This window comes from Trichechus manatus, unplaced genomic scaffold, assembly GCF_000243295.1.
Source record: "Trichechus manatus latirostris isolate Lorelei unplaced genomic scaffold, TriManLat1.0 scaffold00234, whole genome shotgun sequence".
NCBI classification, from domain to species: domain Eukaryota; kingdom Metazoa; phylum Chordata; class Mammalia; order Sirenia; family Trichechidae; genus Trichechus; species Trichechus manatus.
The window spans coordinates 726,718-741,424 of NW_004444170.1; the positions used below are offsets into that span (position 1 = coordinate 726,718).

At 35.5% G+C, this 14,707-nt stretch overlaps 1 protein-coding gene across 1 annotated transcript in view; it reads right to left on the reverse strand.

Moving 5' to 3' along the window:
* LOC101344436 (CUB and sushi domain-containing protein 1-like) overlaps nucleotides 1-14,707 on the reverse strand; it is a 1,691,327-nt gene that overhangs the window by 418,944 nt on the left and 1,257,676 nt on the right. The window contains exons 16-17 of the mRNA XM_023743077.1: nucleotides 11,910-12,097; nucleotides 2,589-2,777 (exon numbers count right to left, since the gene is read on the reverse strand). Of these exons, the coding sequence (XP_023598845.1) occupies nucleotides 2,589-2,777; nucleotides 11,910-12,097 (377 nt within the window). The remainder of the gene's footprint in view (nucleotides 1-2,588; nucleotides 2,778-11,909; nucleotides 12,098-14,707) is intronic.

Genomic DNA, 14,707 nt, shown 5'->3' on the forward strand with positions numbered 1-14,707 from the left:
TAGCAAATTCATTAATAGCCTTTTATCATAAATTGATTGTTGTCTAAACTCTGTTCCAATGAATCCAGAAAGTTTATGTTACCAACCCCTTTAGAAGGTTTAGATTTCAAATTTACATAAATTTAAAGTGGGAGGCAATAAAAGAGGCAAAATGCAAAAGTTTAAGGTGCATATATTTTCTGTGAAAAACTCCAAACATATAACTGCATCTCATTAGTTAATTGCAAAGCCTATGAGGCCCCTTAAAATCTACGCCCACTCCACTCCTCCTAGATATGCCGTTTATCCTGCCTAGAATGATTCTCGGTGCCCCTGTGTCACACAAGTAGTAAGGCGCTTGACTACTAGCCAAAAGGCTGGTGGTTCAAACCATCCCAGAGGCACCTGGGAAGATAGGCCTGATAATCTGCTTCCAAAAGTTTACAGTCTTGAAAATCCTATGGAGCAGTTCTACTCTGTCCACATGGGGTTGCTATGACTAGGAGTTGATGAACTCTTCCTCAATTCCTACTCTCTAGGAGCTTAAAAAATTGAGGTGGCTGTATTATGTGTGTGGAAACGTGTGTATAAGTACATATATAACATACGTGTACATGTGTACATATATACATAGCACATACAACTATGTGTACATGTATGCATATATATAATAAAACTGATTATAAGTTGAAACTTTATGGAACTGCATGTAAGGAGAACTGGGGTCAGGAACACAGGATGCTGGTGACCTGGAGAAATTCTAGAAGAATTCCTGTGAAGGCTGGGTGCAATCTGATCTTGCAGAATGAGAATGATTCAGATAATGTGCTATGGAAATACACAGAGGAGAATAAATATTCTGTTATTGTATGTGTCTGGTAGAGGGGAAGAAGAGGGTGAGTCCATGGAAAAGATTAGTCCAGATTGCTGGACAGAAATAGAAAATAATCTTGGTTAGATACTGAAATATTAAAAAAAAAAAAAAGAGTGAGTTACTAATGTGAAATCAAGAATTCACGCAGAATATTTTAATGTGCACGTACGTTTTGAGAAGAATTCAATTCAATACCAAAATTACAGATCATACAAAAAATTTCCCAAGCGAAAGGAATGAAAATAGTGAGAGTAGAATTTTAATTTATAGTAAGAAAGAAAAAAAATTCCTCAATTCAGCTACAGTACACAAAAGGAGTTCTTTCAGATCTGATATAAGAAAAGCAAAAGTTAAGCCATGTACCTAGAAGTCCTTCCCCAGTCAAAAATGTCCACCTAAATAGCAGTCCTACTGAAAATGAAACTCTTCTCCCAGTTGTACTATCTCACTGCCTTGAAGCCAGCTTCCCCCTCAGGTGGCTATGTGGACTTTAATACTTCCTGAGACAGCCACTCTGGGCTGCCCACCTGTATTTTGCAGGGTCTCTCTCAACACACCAATTACTCTTGGGGGTAGCACTCTGGTGACAAAGTTCAAAGGTTTTGAGTGGTCTGCAGCTAAGCATAATTGTCCCATTAAACAAACAAAAAAAACAGTTGTTCCATAAGTGCTGTTATTTTGAGTGCATAATTTTAAAGAATTTAAGGTTTTTCATGAAAGCATATATCATGTTCCAAGAGTAAAGACTAGAGTCCAAAATAGTACTGAATGTGGAAGAAAACTCATATTTTCTTTTGTCGTAGAAATAATGTTATAATATTCGTGACCAAAAGCCAATGCCCAAAATTTTAGACAAGTGATCATAAATAACCCATTTACTTAACTTTTTATTATGACTCTTCACTATAATACAATAACATATATCAATCAAAAATGATATTAGTTTCTGAGATTTCCAAGAGTAGATTTGTGCAGAGATCTCCTGAGAACTCTTGGTCCCAGAATGAGGGCCCCTGGGAAAAATGCTTTGCAAGGGGATTTGTTGCTGCTGTTGTTATTGTTATGTGTTGTCGAGTTGGTTCCAACTCATAGTGACTCTATAGGACAGAGTAGAACTGTCCCATAGGGTTTCCAAGGAGCGGCTGGTAGATTTGAACTGACAACTTTTTGGTTAGCAGCCAAGTTCTTAACCATTGTGCCACCAGAGCTCACTGTAAGACGATAAGGAGCTTTAAAGGCAGTTGTGTAAGCACAGAGAAAGTTGTTTAAGGTTTTGACCTGGGTCAAAGGACAATCAGATATTACAACCTAGAATATGTATAGATGTATATATTCTGAATATGAGTATATTCAGTTGAATAAGCATGTATTCAGTCAGTTCTGTTGTTCTGCATGCTATGTTCAATAAATTCCATATGTAACTAAGCTTTATTAAGTTTGAGTGTGTGGGGATAAAGTTGAAGGATAGCCCATAATTTTATGTTCTTTATTTCCAAACAGCTGTTCTACCTAATAGTGTACCTAACAGAGGTACACTTCATGATTTTAGGTAAACTTCAAGTTTCAAATAGTAACAATATTTTTAAGGTGCACGACTTTTGAAACAAAAATCACACTTTAGTCTTGTTCTACCACATCCATAAAATATACAAGCCATTAAAACTATTCAAATATTTGTATTTTCTCTGCATTTCTTTATGATTTACAGTTTTATTGAGGATTGAGGTTCACCTACCATCGCAGCTAGGTAACGCATGGTTCCACTGATGGTTCCTCTCACAGATCAGGGGTTCATCATCGCTTAGTGTATATCCTGCATCGCAGCTGAAAGTCACGGTAGACCTGATGCCAAAATTATTGCCATGACGATGACCATTCACAGGAATGCCCGGATCAAGGCAAGAATCTGACTCTAAGGTCACACCTAAATGCATAACACACACACACACAAATATATTTATATATAAATACTTATCCAGTTTACAGAAAAGACATATTGTCATATATAAAATATTTTCAGACATCATGAGACCTGGAATGTTATGCAAATTAATCTGAAAATCCACTAATGTCAAAGTCAATACATTTTCCAATATTTGACCCTGTTTTTCTGTTTTGTTGTTAGTTGGCATTGAATTGACTTTGGCTCATGGTGACCTTATATAAAACGAAAGAAAACATTACTTGGTCCTGTGCCATCCTCGCTATCTTTGCTATGTTTTAGCCCATTGTTACACTTTTTGTATCAATCTATATGATTGAGGATTTCCCAGGGTTTTTGCTGACTTTTACCAAACATGATGTTCTTTTCTAGTGATTAGTCTTTCCTGATGACATGTCCAAAGTTTGCAAGACAAAGTCTTGCCTTCCTCACTTCTGATGAACATTCTGGCTGTACTTCCTCAAAGACTGATTTGTTCATGCTTCTGGCAGTCCATGGTACGTTCACTGTTCTTCACCAATACCACAATTTGAATGTGTCAGTTCTTCTTTGGTCTTCCTTTTCATTGTCCAGCTTTCACATGCATATGACGCAACTGAAAATACCATGGCTTGGGTCGGGCATAACTTAGTGACATCTTTGCTTTCTAAGCTTTGAAAGAGGTTCTTTGCAATAGATTTACCCAATGCAATGTGTTGTGTAATTTCTTGACTGCTGCTTCCATGGGTGATTGTTGATCCAAGTAGAACGAAATCCTTGATAATTTCAATTTCTTCACCATTTAGTATGATGCTGTTTTTCAGCCCAGTGGTGAAAATTTTTGTTTTCTTTGCATTTAGGTGTATTTTCCAGATGATATCTTTGTAGTACAAAGTACATACTTTGTTGACCTCTCTCAATTTTACTTTCTTTCATTTGAAAACTAATGAACCATGCTAAATAAAATCTAAGATTCTGTTTTGTATCTCCATCCCTTCCTCTTCTTTTATATTTTATGTTTCAGTTAGCTTTTGGCAGTCATATTTCAACATTCATATATATGCAAAAATACATCCAAGCACATCCACATATAATGTGATTTAAATCTGCACTAGAGTTAATTTTCTAAAATTGCTTCATAAATTCATACATTTTTTTTCAGATTTGCACTCAAGTCAGCCACTTTTGAGATAGCTACAATTAGCCTATGCTGAATGATGTGAAAAAAAAAGTGCTATATAAAGCCAAGTAATTATGATCTTGTCATTATAAGAGTTTTGTTTCTCTGACCTGCATTTCTCTTTATGTTTAGAATAATACAAATTTTAAAATATAGGAGAAAATGAGAGTGAAGGGAGAGGGTTTCATTGCAATGTTTATGTCTGACAAAAAAAAAAAAAAGACTTTGCAGTTGCTATACAGCACACTCCCACTGAAGTTCAGTATATTAGAATTAAGATCTGAACTATGAACCAATAATCTTTAAATATGACCAATATTCATGCTGTTTAGTCCCCAAGAGTGATCTTTGGAATATCGTTTCAGGTTACTACATACTTTTACCAAAGCTTGAATGATGTAAGTTATGAACATAGCTTTCCTCATTAGGTCAAATACATAAAACGAAATTTGAGAATGATTGATTACTTTAATAAATGATAAGATTCTCCATCAGTATAATTAAAAATGAGATCCAATAGCTACAGAAACATATGCAGGTCAGCCAAGCCAATAATGAAAAAAATAGAGAAGATTATCATGGTGAAATGCTCAAAAAAACAAAGAAGACGAAAAAATAAGAGGAAAAAAATAGCCAAAAAATTTGATTTTTTTCTTAAACAACCATTCTATATAATTCTCTGAAAACTAACACATACCTAGAGAACAGGACTGCCTCAACAACATTGTATGACTGTCATGACCTTTTAGAAAGCAGGGCAGCCATGTGAAATTACCCCTTCCATCTATGTATAGTGCTATATTATGTATCAACTACCCTGCTTCTTTCAAAAGTCTCTCTCCCTGTGTGTTTCTCTGTGTCTCTCTGTCTCTATCTCTCTCTCGCGCGCACAATACACACACACACACACACACCATCTAAGGCAGTTTTTGTGACTTCTAACACCTCACAGAATTTACATATGCATTGTATGCTTTGAACACAATGATACATAATACTGGTGGAAGTTTCTGCAGTATCAAGATCAAGACAAGAATTCCTTCAACAGACGGGCCTTAAGTTAAAAAGCTCTAGTAAAGAAAGCGACTAATTCATCTCTGGGTTTGTGGAAAAACCAGTTAATTCAAATATGCCATTTTGCACAATGGTTTTCTGTGATTACAAGACAACAATATGTTCATTGCATTCTGCAGCCAATCACAGTAATAGGAATTATTATTTTAGAAAATATTAACACATTTGTAGAGTATTTATAATAAAATTTCTAAATTGTAATGAAACTTTGTCCATACAAAATCTGCAGGAAAAAAGAGGGAAAATGTTAGAGGAAACTAAGTCATAGAAATTAAAATCTAGAATTCTTGAGAAACTGAACAAAAAAATAGGATAAAATGTTAAAGTCATAACTACTGATTAGTGCCAGCATTATTCCATTATTTACTCATTCCTCTGTTTTTACAAAATACTGGGCACAGATATTGAGCTGAGATGTACAGACAGTAAGATTCTTGGCATTACCAATTATCTGAATAGAAAGCACATGTGGGAAGAAGTGCTGAGGGGGAGAATTATTATAGATCTGATTACCAATTCCCCTGAATTGAGAAATCTGAACACAGGATAACAGCAGGAAATAATACACGAACTGCAATGTAGCTGATGTCCCTCCAGTGGGACAAGACCTTTACAATAAAGTCAGTCAGTGATGATAAGGCAGTCAATTTACTCTGAAGGAGAGGTATAACGCTGTTTTTCTAAGTATTGTTTGGAACTTTTTCTTTGCCTTTTTGTCTCCAGCCCTGACAATATAAAGAGAAACACGGGATGGATGGATTTTATTGAAACAGTGAACACATTCAGATTCTGTTCCAAGTGTTTCTTACTCGAAACAATGCAACTATGAATTTTTCGGCAGAAATGATATATTTATTTTTATTTGGCTTTCTTACAATATAAATGACTGGATAAATTTGCAGTTCATCAAATAAAGGAAGTTGATTACTTTGACAATATCGATGTGCAGATTGTATTAATGTACAGTTGATATAAGCAGGATGTTGCCTAAGCTATCTATCTTTATAAAAGTTCTAATCTAAGGAAGGAAATTAATATTTGGTAAGTATCTTTTATCTGCCAACCCTTAGGAGAGTCACTTTTCACAGCCTACAAAAGGTTTTAAAATAGAGGGTAAAAGCTTCGTTTTACAAATGAGGAAATAGATTAATAAATTAAGCCAATTAATGATGTTAAATGATTTGCTGAGGTTCAGCCCTCAACCTTTGTCCCTGCTTCTCTCCTTCTCTTCACTCTCTTCGTCTCTCTCTCTTTCTGTTTTATATTCACTTGTATTATATCTGTTACTATTCTGTCTTGACAAGTTTCTCTTTCTAGTCATAAGAAATGTTGCTGAATCTTGGAAAACTACACACACACACACACACACAACAAAGAGATACTCTTTTCCCTACCACAATTTTTTTGAAAACAACACAATGCACAGATCAACACAGTAGATTAAATACATACATGTGTAGTAAATCTTTCTTTGTTCTTGAAATACTGTTTAAAAGATGATTTTGCAAGCATTTCCAAGAAATTCTTGGAAAATTACATGCAAAACCTGCATATAGTTGAGAATTCCATTTATTTTGCGATTCTCTATAAAATCAGCTATTTTAAAGTGGTAATTCAAAGATCAACAAACAAAGCAAATGATTACTCTGGAAGGATACAGCAATTACTATTATAGAAAGAAACCGTGGCACACTTCTTACAAAGAATAGAACAATAAAAGGATAAACTGTAACTGGACACTGTATTTATGATAGTGACGATTCACAAGACTTAGCACATGAAGCAGAACCACAATTCTAGGTCTGCTTTTATGAAAACCTTGAAAAAAAATGGCTTCTGAAGTTAACGTTGTTTATGTTAGCTCATTTTATCTTATGGCACCACTGCGAAAACAAGTCATCCTTGAATACAACGTGGCTGCTATTTCTGCAATGTTTTGAGTCAATAAAGTAGATTCCATATGCCTTTCTGAGTACAAAGGAGCCCTGGTGCCTCAGTAGTTAAAGCACTTGCTGCTAATCGGAAGGTCAGTGGTTTGAACCTACCAGCTGCTCCACAGGAGTCTGTTGCAATCTGCTTCCCTAAAGATTTACAGCCTTGGAAACTCTATGGGGCAGTTCTACCCTGTCCTATAGGGTCACTAGGAGTTGGAATCCACTCGACAGCAATGGGTTTATTTGAGTATGAAAGGTCCAAACCCCAAACCAAACCCACTGCCGTCAAGTCGATTCCAACTCATAGCAACTCTATAGGACAGAGTAGAACTGCCCCACAGAGTTTCCAAGGCTGTAAATCTTTACAGAAGCAGACTGTCACATCTTTCAGCTGGTGGGTTCAAACTGCCAACCTTTCAATTAGCAGCCGAGCACTTTAACCACTTTGCACCAGGCCTCCTTGAAAGAAAGGTAGTCAATAATTTTATAAAGCAAGAAAGGGTTTACAATTCTAACCATTTATGCCAAAAGACAAAAGAGCAGGGAGCAGTATTATTATTTTTAAATGGCTGGAAGACATCAACATTGATCATTCATAGGTCATAGACAACCTGATTTTCAAAACTGCGTTAGCTGAGGAAATGAATTATTTTCTAGTGCCTGTATACTGATTTCACAACATAGTTCCTCTCAGGGTACTGGAAACACTCAAAATTAGAAAGGAGATGGGAATGTTTGTCTTTTCTATGCTTTTCGCCTTTTGCTATCTCTTTCTGCTTTCTCCTTCCTTCATTTTAATAAACGTGTTTATAATATAACTTATAATATTATTTCCTCTTCCACTGCCTCTGCTATTCCTCTGGCTCTTCCTCGTCTCCCCCGACTGCAGGTCGCTGTCCTGTAACCCCGGCTCTGCGCTTCTTACGGTCTGCCTGGGCGGTGTCTACCCTCCCCCTCATTTAGAATCACCTGGAGGATTTGATTAGCCATCCAGAATTCTGGGCCTCACCCAGGGGTAGCAAATAAGAACATCTGTAGAGTGGGCTTAGGAGTCTCCATTTAACTAAGATCCCCAGGTGAGTGTTAATGTACTTGGAAGTTTGAGGAAAACTGCTCTTTCAGCATGCTTTTTCAATATGGATGACCATCTGAAAATGTTACGGAGCTCTATGAAGCTGCTTATGTCTGGATACCACCCATAGACACAGCCACCTAGAACATCAGAGCTGGCATTCAAGCATCTGTTTTGTTTTAAAGACCCACAGGTAACCCTCATGTGCAACACCAGCTGATAACCTCTGTGAAAAATCCCAGAACTCCCTGACTCATTTCCTTATACAAATGCCATATGCTGTGTCTCAATTGCTTCTACTCATGTCATTGTTTTTCTTCAAATATATAACTATTGATAGATAAAGTGAAGTGATAACAAATAAAGTTTCAGAGTGATGCCCTTCTCAGATGATATTCTTTCCAATGTCCTTTCATGATTTAAATCAGCAATGATATCCCTTGTTCCACATCCTCTTCTGAAACTGTCTTACATTTCTGGCAGTTCCCTCTTGATGTACTGCTGCAAACATTTTTGAATGGTCTTCAGCAAAATTTTACTTTCATGTCATATTAGTGAGATTGTTCAATAATTCCTGCATTCCATTGGATCACCTTGCTTTGGAATGGGCACAAATGTGGACCTCCTCCAGTTGGTTGACCAGGCAGCTGTCTTCCAAATTTCTTGGTATAGACCAGTGAGCACCTCCAGCACTGCGTCTGTTTGTTGAAACATTTCAGTCAATCCCTGGAGCCTTGTTTTCTGCCCACGCCTTCAGTGCGGTTTGGACTTCTTGCTTCAATACCATTGGTACTTGACCATATGATACCTCCTGAAGTGGTTGAGCGTTGACCAGTTCCTTTTGGTACAGTGACTCTGTATTCCTTCCGTCTTCTTTTGGTGTTTCTGCATCATTCAATGTTTTGGCCATAGACTCCTTCAATATTGCAACTCAAGGCTTGAATTTTTCTTCGGTTCTTTCAGCTTGAGAAATGCCAAGCGTGTTCTTCCCTCTTGGTTTTCTAACTCCAGGTCTTTGTACATTTCATTATAATACTTCACTTTGTCATCTCAAGCTGCCCTAAAACTGCCTGAAATTATTTCTTCTGAATTTGTAAAACTACTAAGTATCGAACAAGAAGTGTTTTATCTCTTCCTCCATTTTCTAAGAATAGGGTTACATGACCCTTAGGTATATAGTTACACGAAATTTGACTGTAATGTGCGTATATCTTTTAATCCAAAGAAAAGTGAAAAAGAAACATAAAAGAGGAAGGAAATATGAAATTTCCTAGTTAACTTTTTATTTTTTAAAAATATGTCATTTAGAAATAAATGATGTACGTTTATAAAATATAAGTAATGACTTTGAATTAAATTTGAAATTAATCTTTGTCATTAATAATCAAATTTTCTTTCTATCAATAAAATATAGCCATCATTTGTAGGTCTGAAAAGACTTCCTGTAAGTTTTCAGGTTAAAGTTTATTTGGAGGATTTGGGACAAAAGTTAGGATGGATGTTTGAATCAATGGGGCTAGTTAACTGCCCAAAAGTTTTTGTGCTGATTTCACAAGGAAGCAATCCAGTTTCAAATAATTTAAGAATGCTTCATTTAATAATAATGGGGAACTATCTGGATTTTCTTTAGATATTTAAATTGCGTTAATCCAGCTGATTTTATGAAATCTAAGTTTCTACAGCAGAAGATTCTCCAAATAATATACCAAGTTAGTAAGTATATTGTGTGTGGTATGAAAATATTCAAAATACAATCACCATTAATTCTAAACATCAGCAAATATTCCGGTTAGATTAACTAACTGCTTAATATACTAGTGCAATATTGAATCTTTCATACAGATAAATGGTGCCATAAGATCGTCATCATCATATCCACAAGAAGGAAAAAAAAGAGCTGTTTTTTTTTTTTTAAACAAAATGAACAGCCATCAATAGCAGAGTGGTTGGATTAATTATTTCACATATGCAGCATGGAACATTCCATGGACATTAAAAATAATGAATTAGAGAAAACGGTGCTTTGAATAGATTTACAAGGTATATTGTTGGATGATACATACTAGATCAAGAAAATAAGATTATTCTATGTTTATCAAAAAGTACACATAAGCCTATATGTGGATATGTATTTATTTTGTATGTGATCATATGAGCACGGGAACATAGACACATATGCATATCAGGTTATTAATTTGAGTTGTCTGGATAGAGGTTAGGCAGAGGTTAACATGAGCATCAGAAGGTGATGTGGGGGAAAGGCAAGAAAAATTGAAAAAAAAAGATTAAATATCTAGCATGCTAGATATGATCCAATTCATGCATTTTGTTAAATTATATGCATGTATATATGTAAAAACATACTTTGAAAATAACATAAAACTTATTTATTGTTGGACTAAAATTCTTAAAAATAACCATAAAAACTTCTGCAAGTAAAGGTATCATTTCATCAGGTCAAATGTTCAGATGTTAAGCTCTACTCATCCCTTATCCTTCATTCTACTCTGAAAGGAAAGCGTTTTCAAACAGTGAGAAAAATAACAGCTTTTTTTCTTTTTTCTTTTCTATTGTTAAAAATATATTTCCAGGGGGAATCCCCTTCAGCTCTATTCTGTAAGTATACTTTCACACATATTGTTATAAAATAATATAATGACTTGATTTAATAATTACAGAAGCTAAAAATAAAAGCCAAATTTGGATTTATGGAAACAAAAATGGGAAAGGATGCTTAAGGTTGAAACTGTCTCAGAAAATATAGTCCATTATAATATTTTAACAATTGTTCTTAAATATGTTTAACAATTTTTTTGAATTTTTTTTAACCATTGTCAAAATATTTCTAACAATTATTTGGCTTTTGGTAAGATTTAGCTTGGTTTTAATTTCTTCTCCTCCCAGTTGAATGTTTTCTACTCAATGAAACTTGTTTACATGGACTAACAAGTATCACGAACTATCTTTTTTTTTTAATTATTTTTTTATTGTACTTTAGATGGAGGTTTACAGACCAAATAGTTTCACATTAAACAGTCAGTACACATACTGTTTTATGACATTGGTTAACAACCCCAAGGCATGTCAACACTCTCCCTTCTCGACCTTGGAGAACCATTTTTTTTTTTTTTTGGTGAAAATATGCCTAGCCAAAGACACACCACTGCAAAAACTTCTACATGTATAATTCAGTGACATCGATTACATTCTTCCAGTTGTGCTACTATTCTCACTATCCTTTTCCAAATTATTCCATCACCCTTATCTTCAACTCACTGTCCCCTAGGCTTCCAGTCAAAACTTTTGAGTTGCTGTTGTCAATTTGATCTCACATAGATAATTCTTGTTTTTTGTACTTTAGATAAAGGTTTACAGAACAAATGGCTTCTCATTAAACAGTTAGTACACATATTGCCCTATGACAATGGTTAACAACCCCAAGACATGTCAACACTGTCCCTTCTCAACCTTGAGTTCCCTATCACCAGCTTTCCTGTCCCCTCCTGCTCACAAACTATCTTAACATATTTTTTTAGCAAATAATCTTCCTATCCATTGCTTAGAATATATAATTTCAGTAATATGTTTTACAGCTCTTTCGGCAAATATTTTCTAATAGCAGTAATGTATTATCTCATGCAGTAAATTAATGCATTTAAAATGTTTTAATTCTTTTGCTCTATAATAGACAACTAATACATATATTTGAGACTTTAAAGTAAGAATCTCCAAGATTCTCTTTTATAAATAAAAGAAAGCTCTTACAATTATTTATACAATTTTGGCAAGTTGGATAGAATCAATAAATTAGCCGTTATCTGCATGCTAGAAAATAAGAACATGTATCTCAAATTCAGACATGCTTATTGACTTACTTTCATAGTGAATGAGGAAGCCAACGCTGGAGCGGCTATTGTCTGTGGTGAAAAGTAGGTACATAAAATTCCCTGTACTTATGAGGAACTGTGGTGCTTGTGTGCCATGGTATTCTCCAATCAGTGGGGAGGAATTTGCTGGTCCATCTCTGACTTCTAGTATGTCATAATTGACTTCAGTCTGAAATCTGCAATATGTATATCAAGTCAGAAGAGAAATCAAAAACCACGTTAGCTTACAGTCTTGCAATATCCTCATTAATTATCATGTTTTTACACAAATAACGCGCAATTTCTACGTTTGTTTGCCAACCTTGCTCTCCCCTCACGAGGTGTTTTCGTAAGTGCTGCTATGCAAATTTTTTTTTTTAATGTTGCCATAAAAAAAAAATAACATAGCTTGCTTATGGAAATACCTTGGGAGAGGGCACAGTTGACAAACAAATGTAGAAGGTGCACATTATTTGCATAAAAACACTGTAATTAAATATAAATAAAATATTTTAAATTATGTATACTTTTTAAAATTTAACAATATATAATATTTAAGGAAAGGACTTTTTCTGGAAGTAAAAGTACACTGTATATCCCTCACTTTCTCCTAATGCTCTATCTTGTAACCGCACAGACACAAACCCATTGCCCTTGAGTCAATTCCAACTCATAGCAACTCTATAGGACAAAGTGGACCTGCCCCATAGGGTTTCCAAGGAGTGGCTGGTGGATTCAAACTGCCGACCTTTTGGTTGGCAGCTGAACACTTAACCACTGCACCATACGGGCTACTGATAAGAAAGGGAGCAGATATTCAGCTGTAAAATAAAAATACTGTGGGGAAAATTAGTTTTCAAAAATAAACACACACGAAAGTTTATCAGTTATTATGCATTTTCACCCTACTGTTCGTGACCCCTGTTGAACATGATTTTGGGCACCTTAAAATGGGCACGCTGAAATGAAATGATCTCTTCAAGGAGGAGGGTAATTCAAAATACGTGACAACACTTTAAACACCCTTCCTGAAAAAGAAAATCCTGTGCCTTTTTAAGTTACATTAACTCTTTCAGAACATTAGACTAGCATATAGCATATTGCTGCTTCAGAAACTAAAGGATGCTTTAATGATTTGAAGAAGTTAGAAAAGCTTCCAAAATGTGCTTAACTTTTCTTCCAAGAAGGAAATTATGCTTCCAGACAATCTGGCATGAGATTACTGTTATATAAAGTTGCAGCCACTTGGGTACCCTTTTATGCAACAAAGGTACTGTTCCAGGCACTGAGATGATTTTCTAAATGGGTCCATCTCATCCTCAAAGAGCTAACCTGGTTTCCAAGTGTCTGACCTTGCTCTGATTGTAAGACTGTGACTCACTCAGTAACTTTCAGCCACAGAAATCCGTTGAAACCTGTGCCATTATCTCCCGTGCTTTGCACTGAATATCGCTGATGAAGAGAAAGAACTCTAGACAAAGAAGCTTCCTTACTTAGCTCCATAGCATAGATCAACAATAAAGGATGTTTAAACCAGAGGGCTTTGCCCTGTTTTTCATTAAATTATGTATACTCTTCTTAGCACAAATGAAGTATATTTATATATTCTTGTACCTCACTGGGTTTGTACCCTCACCTCCACTCTTTCATAGAAAATAAAGTCAAACAATTTGTGTGTCACAGGGCTAGTGCATTTGGAGAAGGATAGGGCTGACATTGTCTTTGACGACGCTAATATTTCCACTAATAACTCTAAGATTTCTGTTTTCTGAGTTCAAATTCACAAAGACTAGATACATATGAAACAAATCTTACTTGATGTAGTTGCACTTAAGTTTTCATATCCGCTCTTTTGTAAAAGCTAGGACAGGTATAATGCACACCTCAACAACCAGAAGATCTCCAGGATAAGCTCGTAAACAAAAACCTCAATGCTTTTCATTACCTGGCAACCTAACACATATTATATAATAGTACCTTGAGTATGGAATTTAAAATTTATATGTAGAAGCACATCTTTCATTAGAATGTTAGAACCTGGTTCACTGTGTAAACTAATACTGCATAATTTTAGGGGAAAATAAAAAGTGTCTGAAAATGTTAGAAATATGAGATACCTAGGGATAGAATTTAGTAAAATATCACAGTGCGTTATTGAAAAGAAAAGACTGGAGAAAATTAAATGAGTAACATTTTTTCAGAATTTTTTTAGATTATCAAATATTATTACTGAATAATATAAACATTTCAGTCACAGTATCCCTCATACTTTCTAGAAAGCACTAAATAATTAATCTGTTGCACCCACCCTGTTGCCAGCTCTGCAACCCAAAGTTCCTGTCCAATTACCAGTAACCATGACCAGAGCAAGAGAGGTGCTTTCCTGTGCTACTTCAGAAGGTACCTGAGGTACCAGAGGGATCCTGAGCTGCTTCCACGCATGAACAGCATCAGAGCAGAGTTGATTCTAGCTGCAGGTTCTGCATCCATAGTCTGATTTAAGGGCCAGATATTGTGATCTCTGGGAAACGGTTCTCAGGGACCACCATTCCCCCACACCTCTTGCAGAATTATGCTGACAGCGGTTGTCAGGGGGATGCTGGATGGAGTGACTTAGCCGATGGGTTAGAAAAAGAAAATTCAAGAGGAACAAACTTATCAAGTAAATGCCTATTTCATGTGAAGTGGACTCCTTTTGGGGAGCCCATAGAGAACTGTCACATTTCTAGTTTTAAGGTCCATTTAATGAAAACTTTGAGTATACGTGAATCCGTAGGTTCATATTTAGGAAGAAAAAAAAGTCTTAC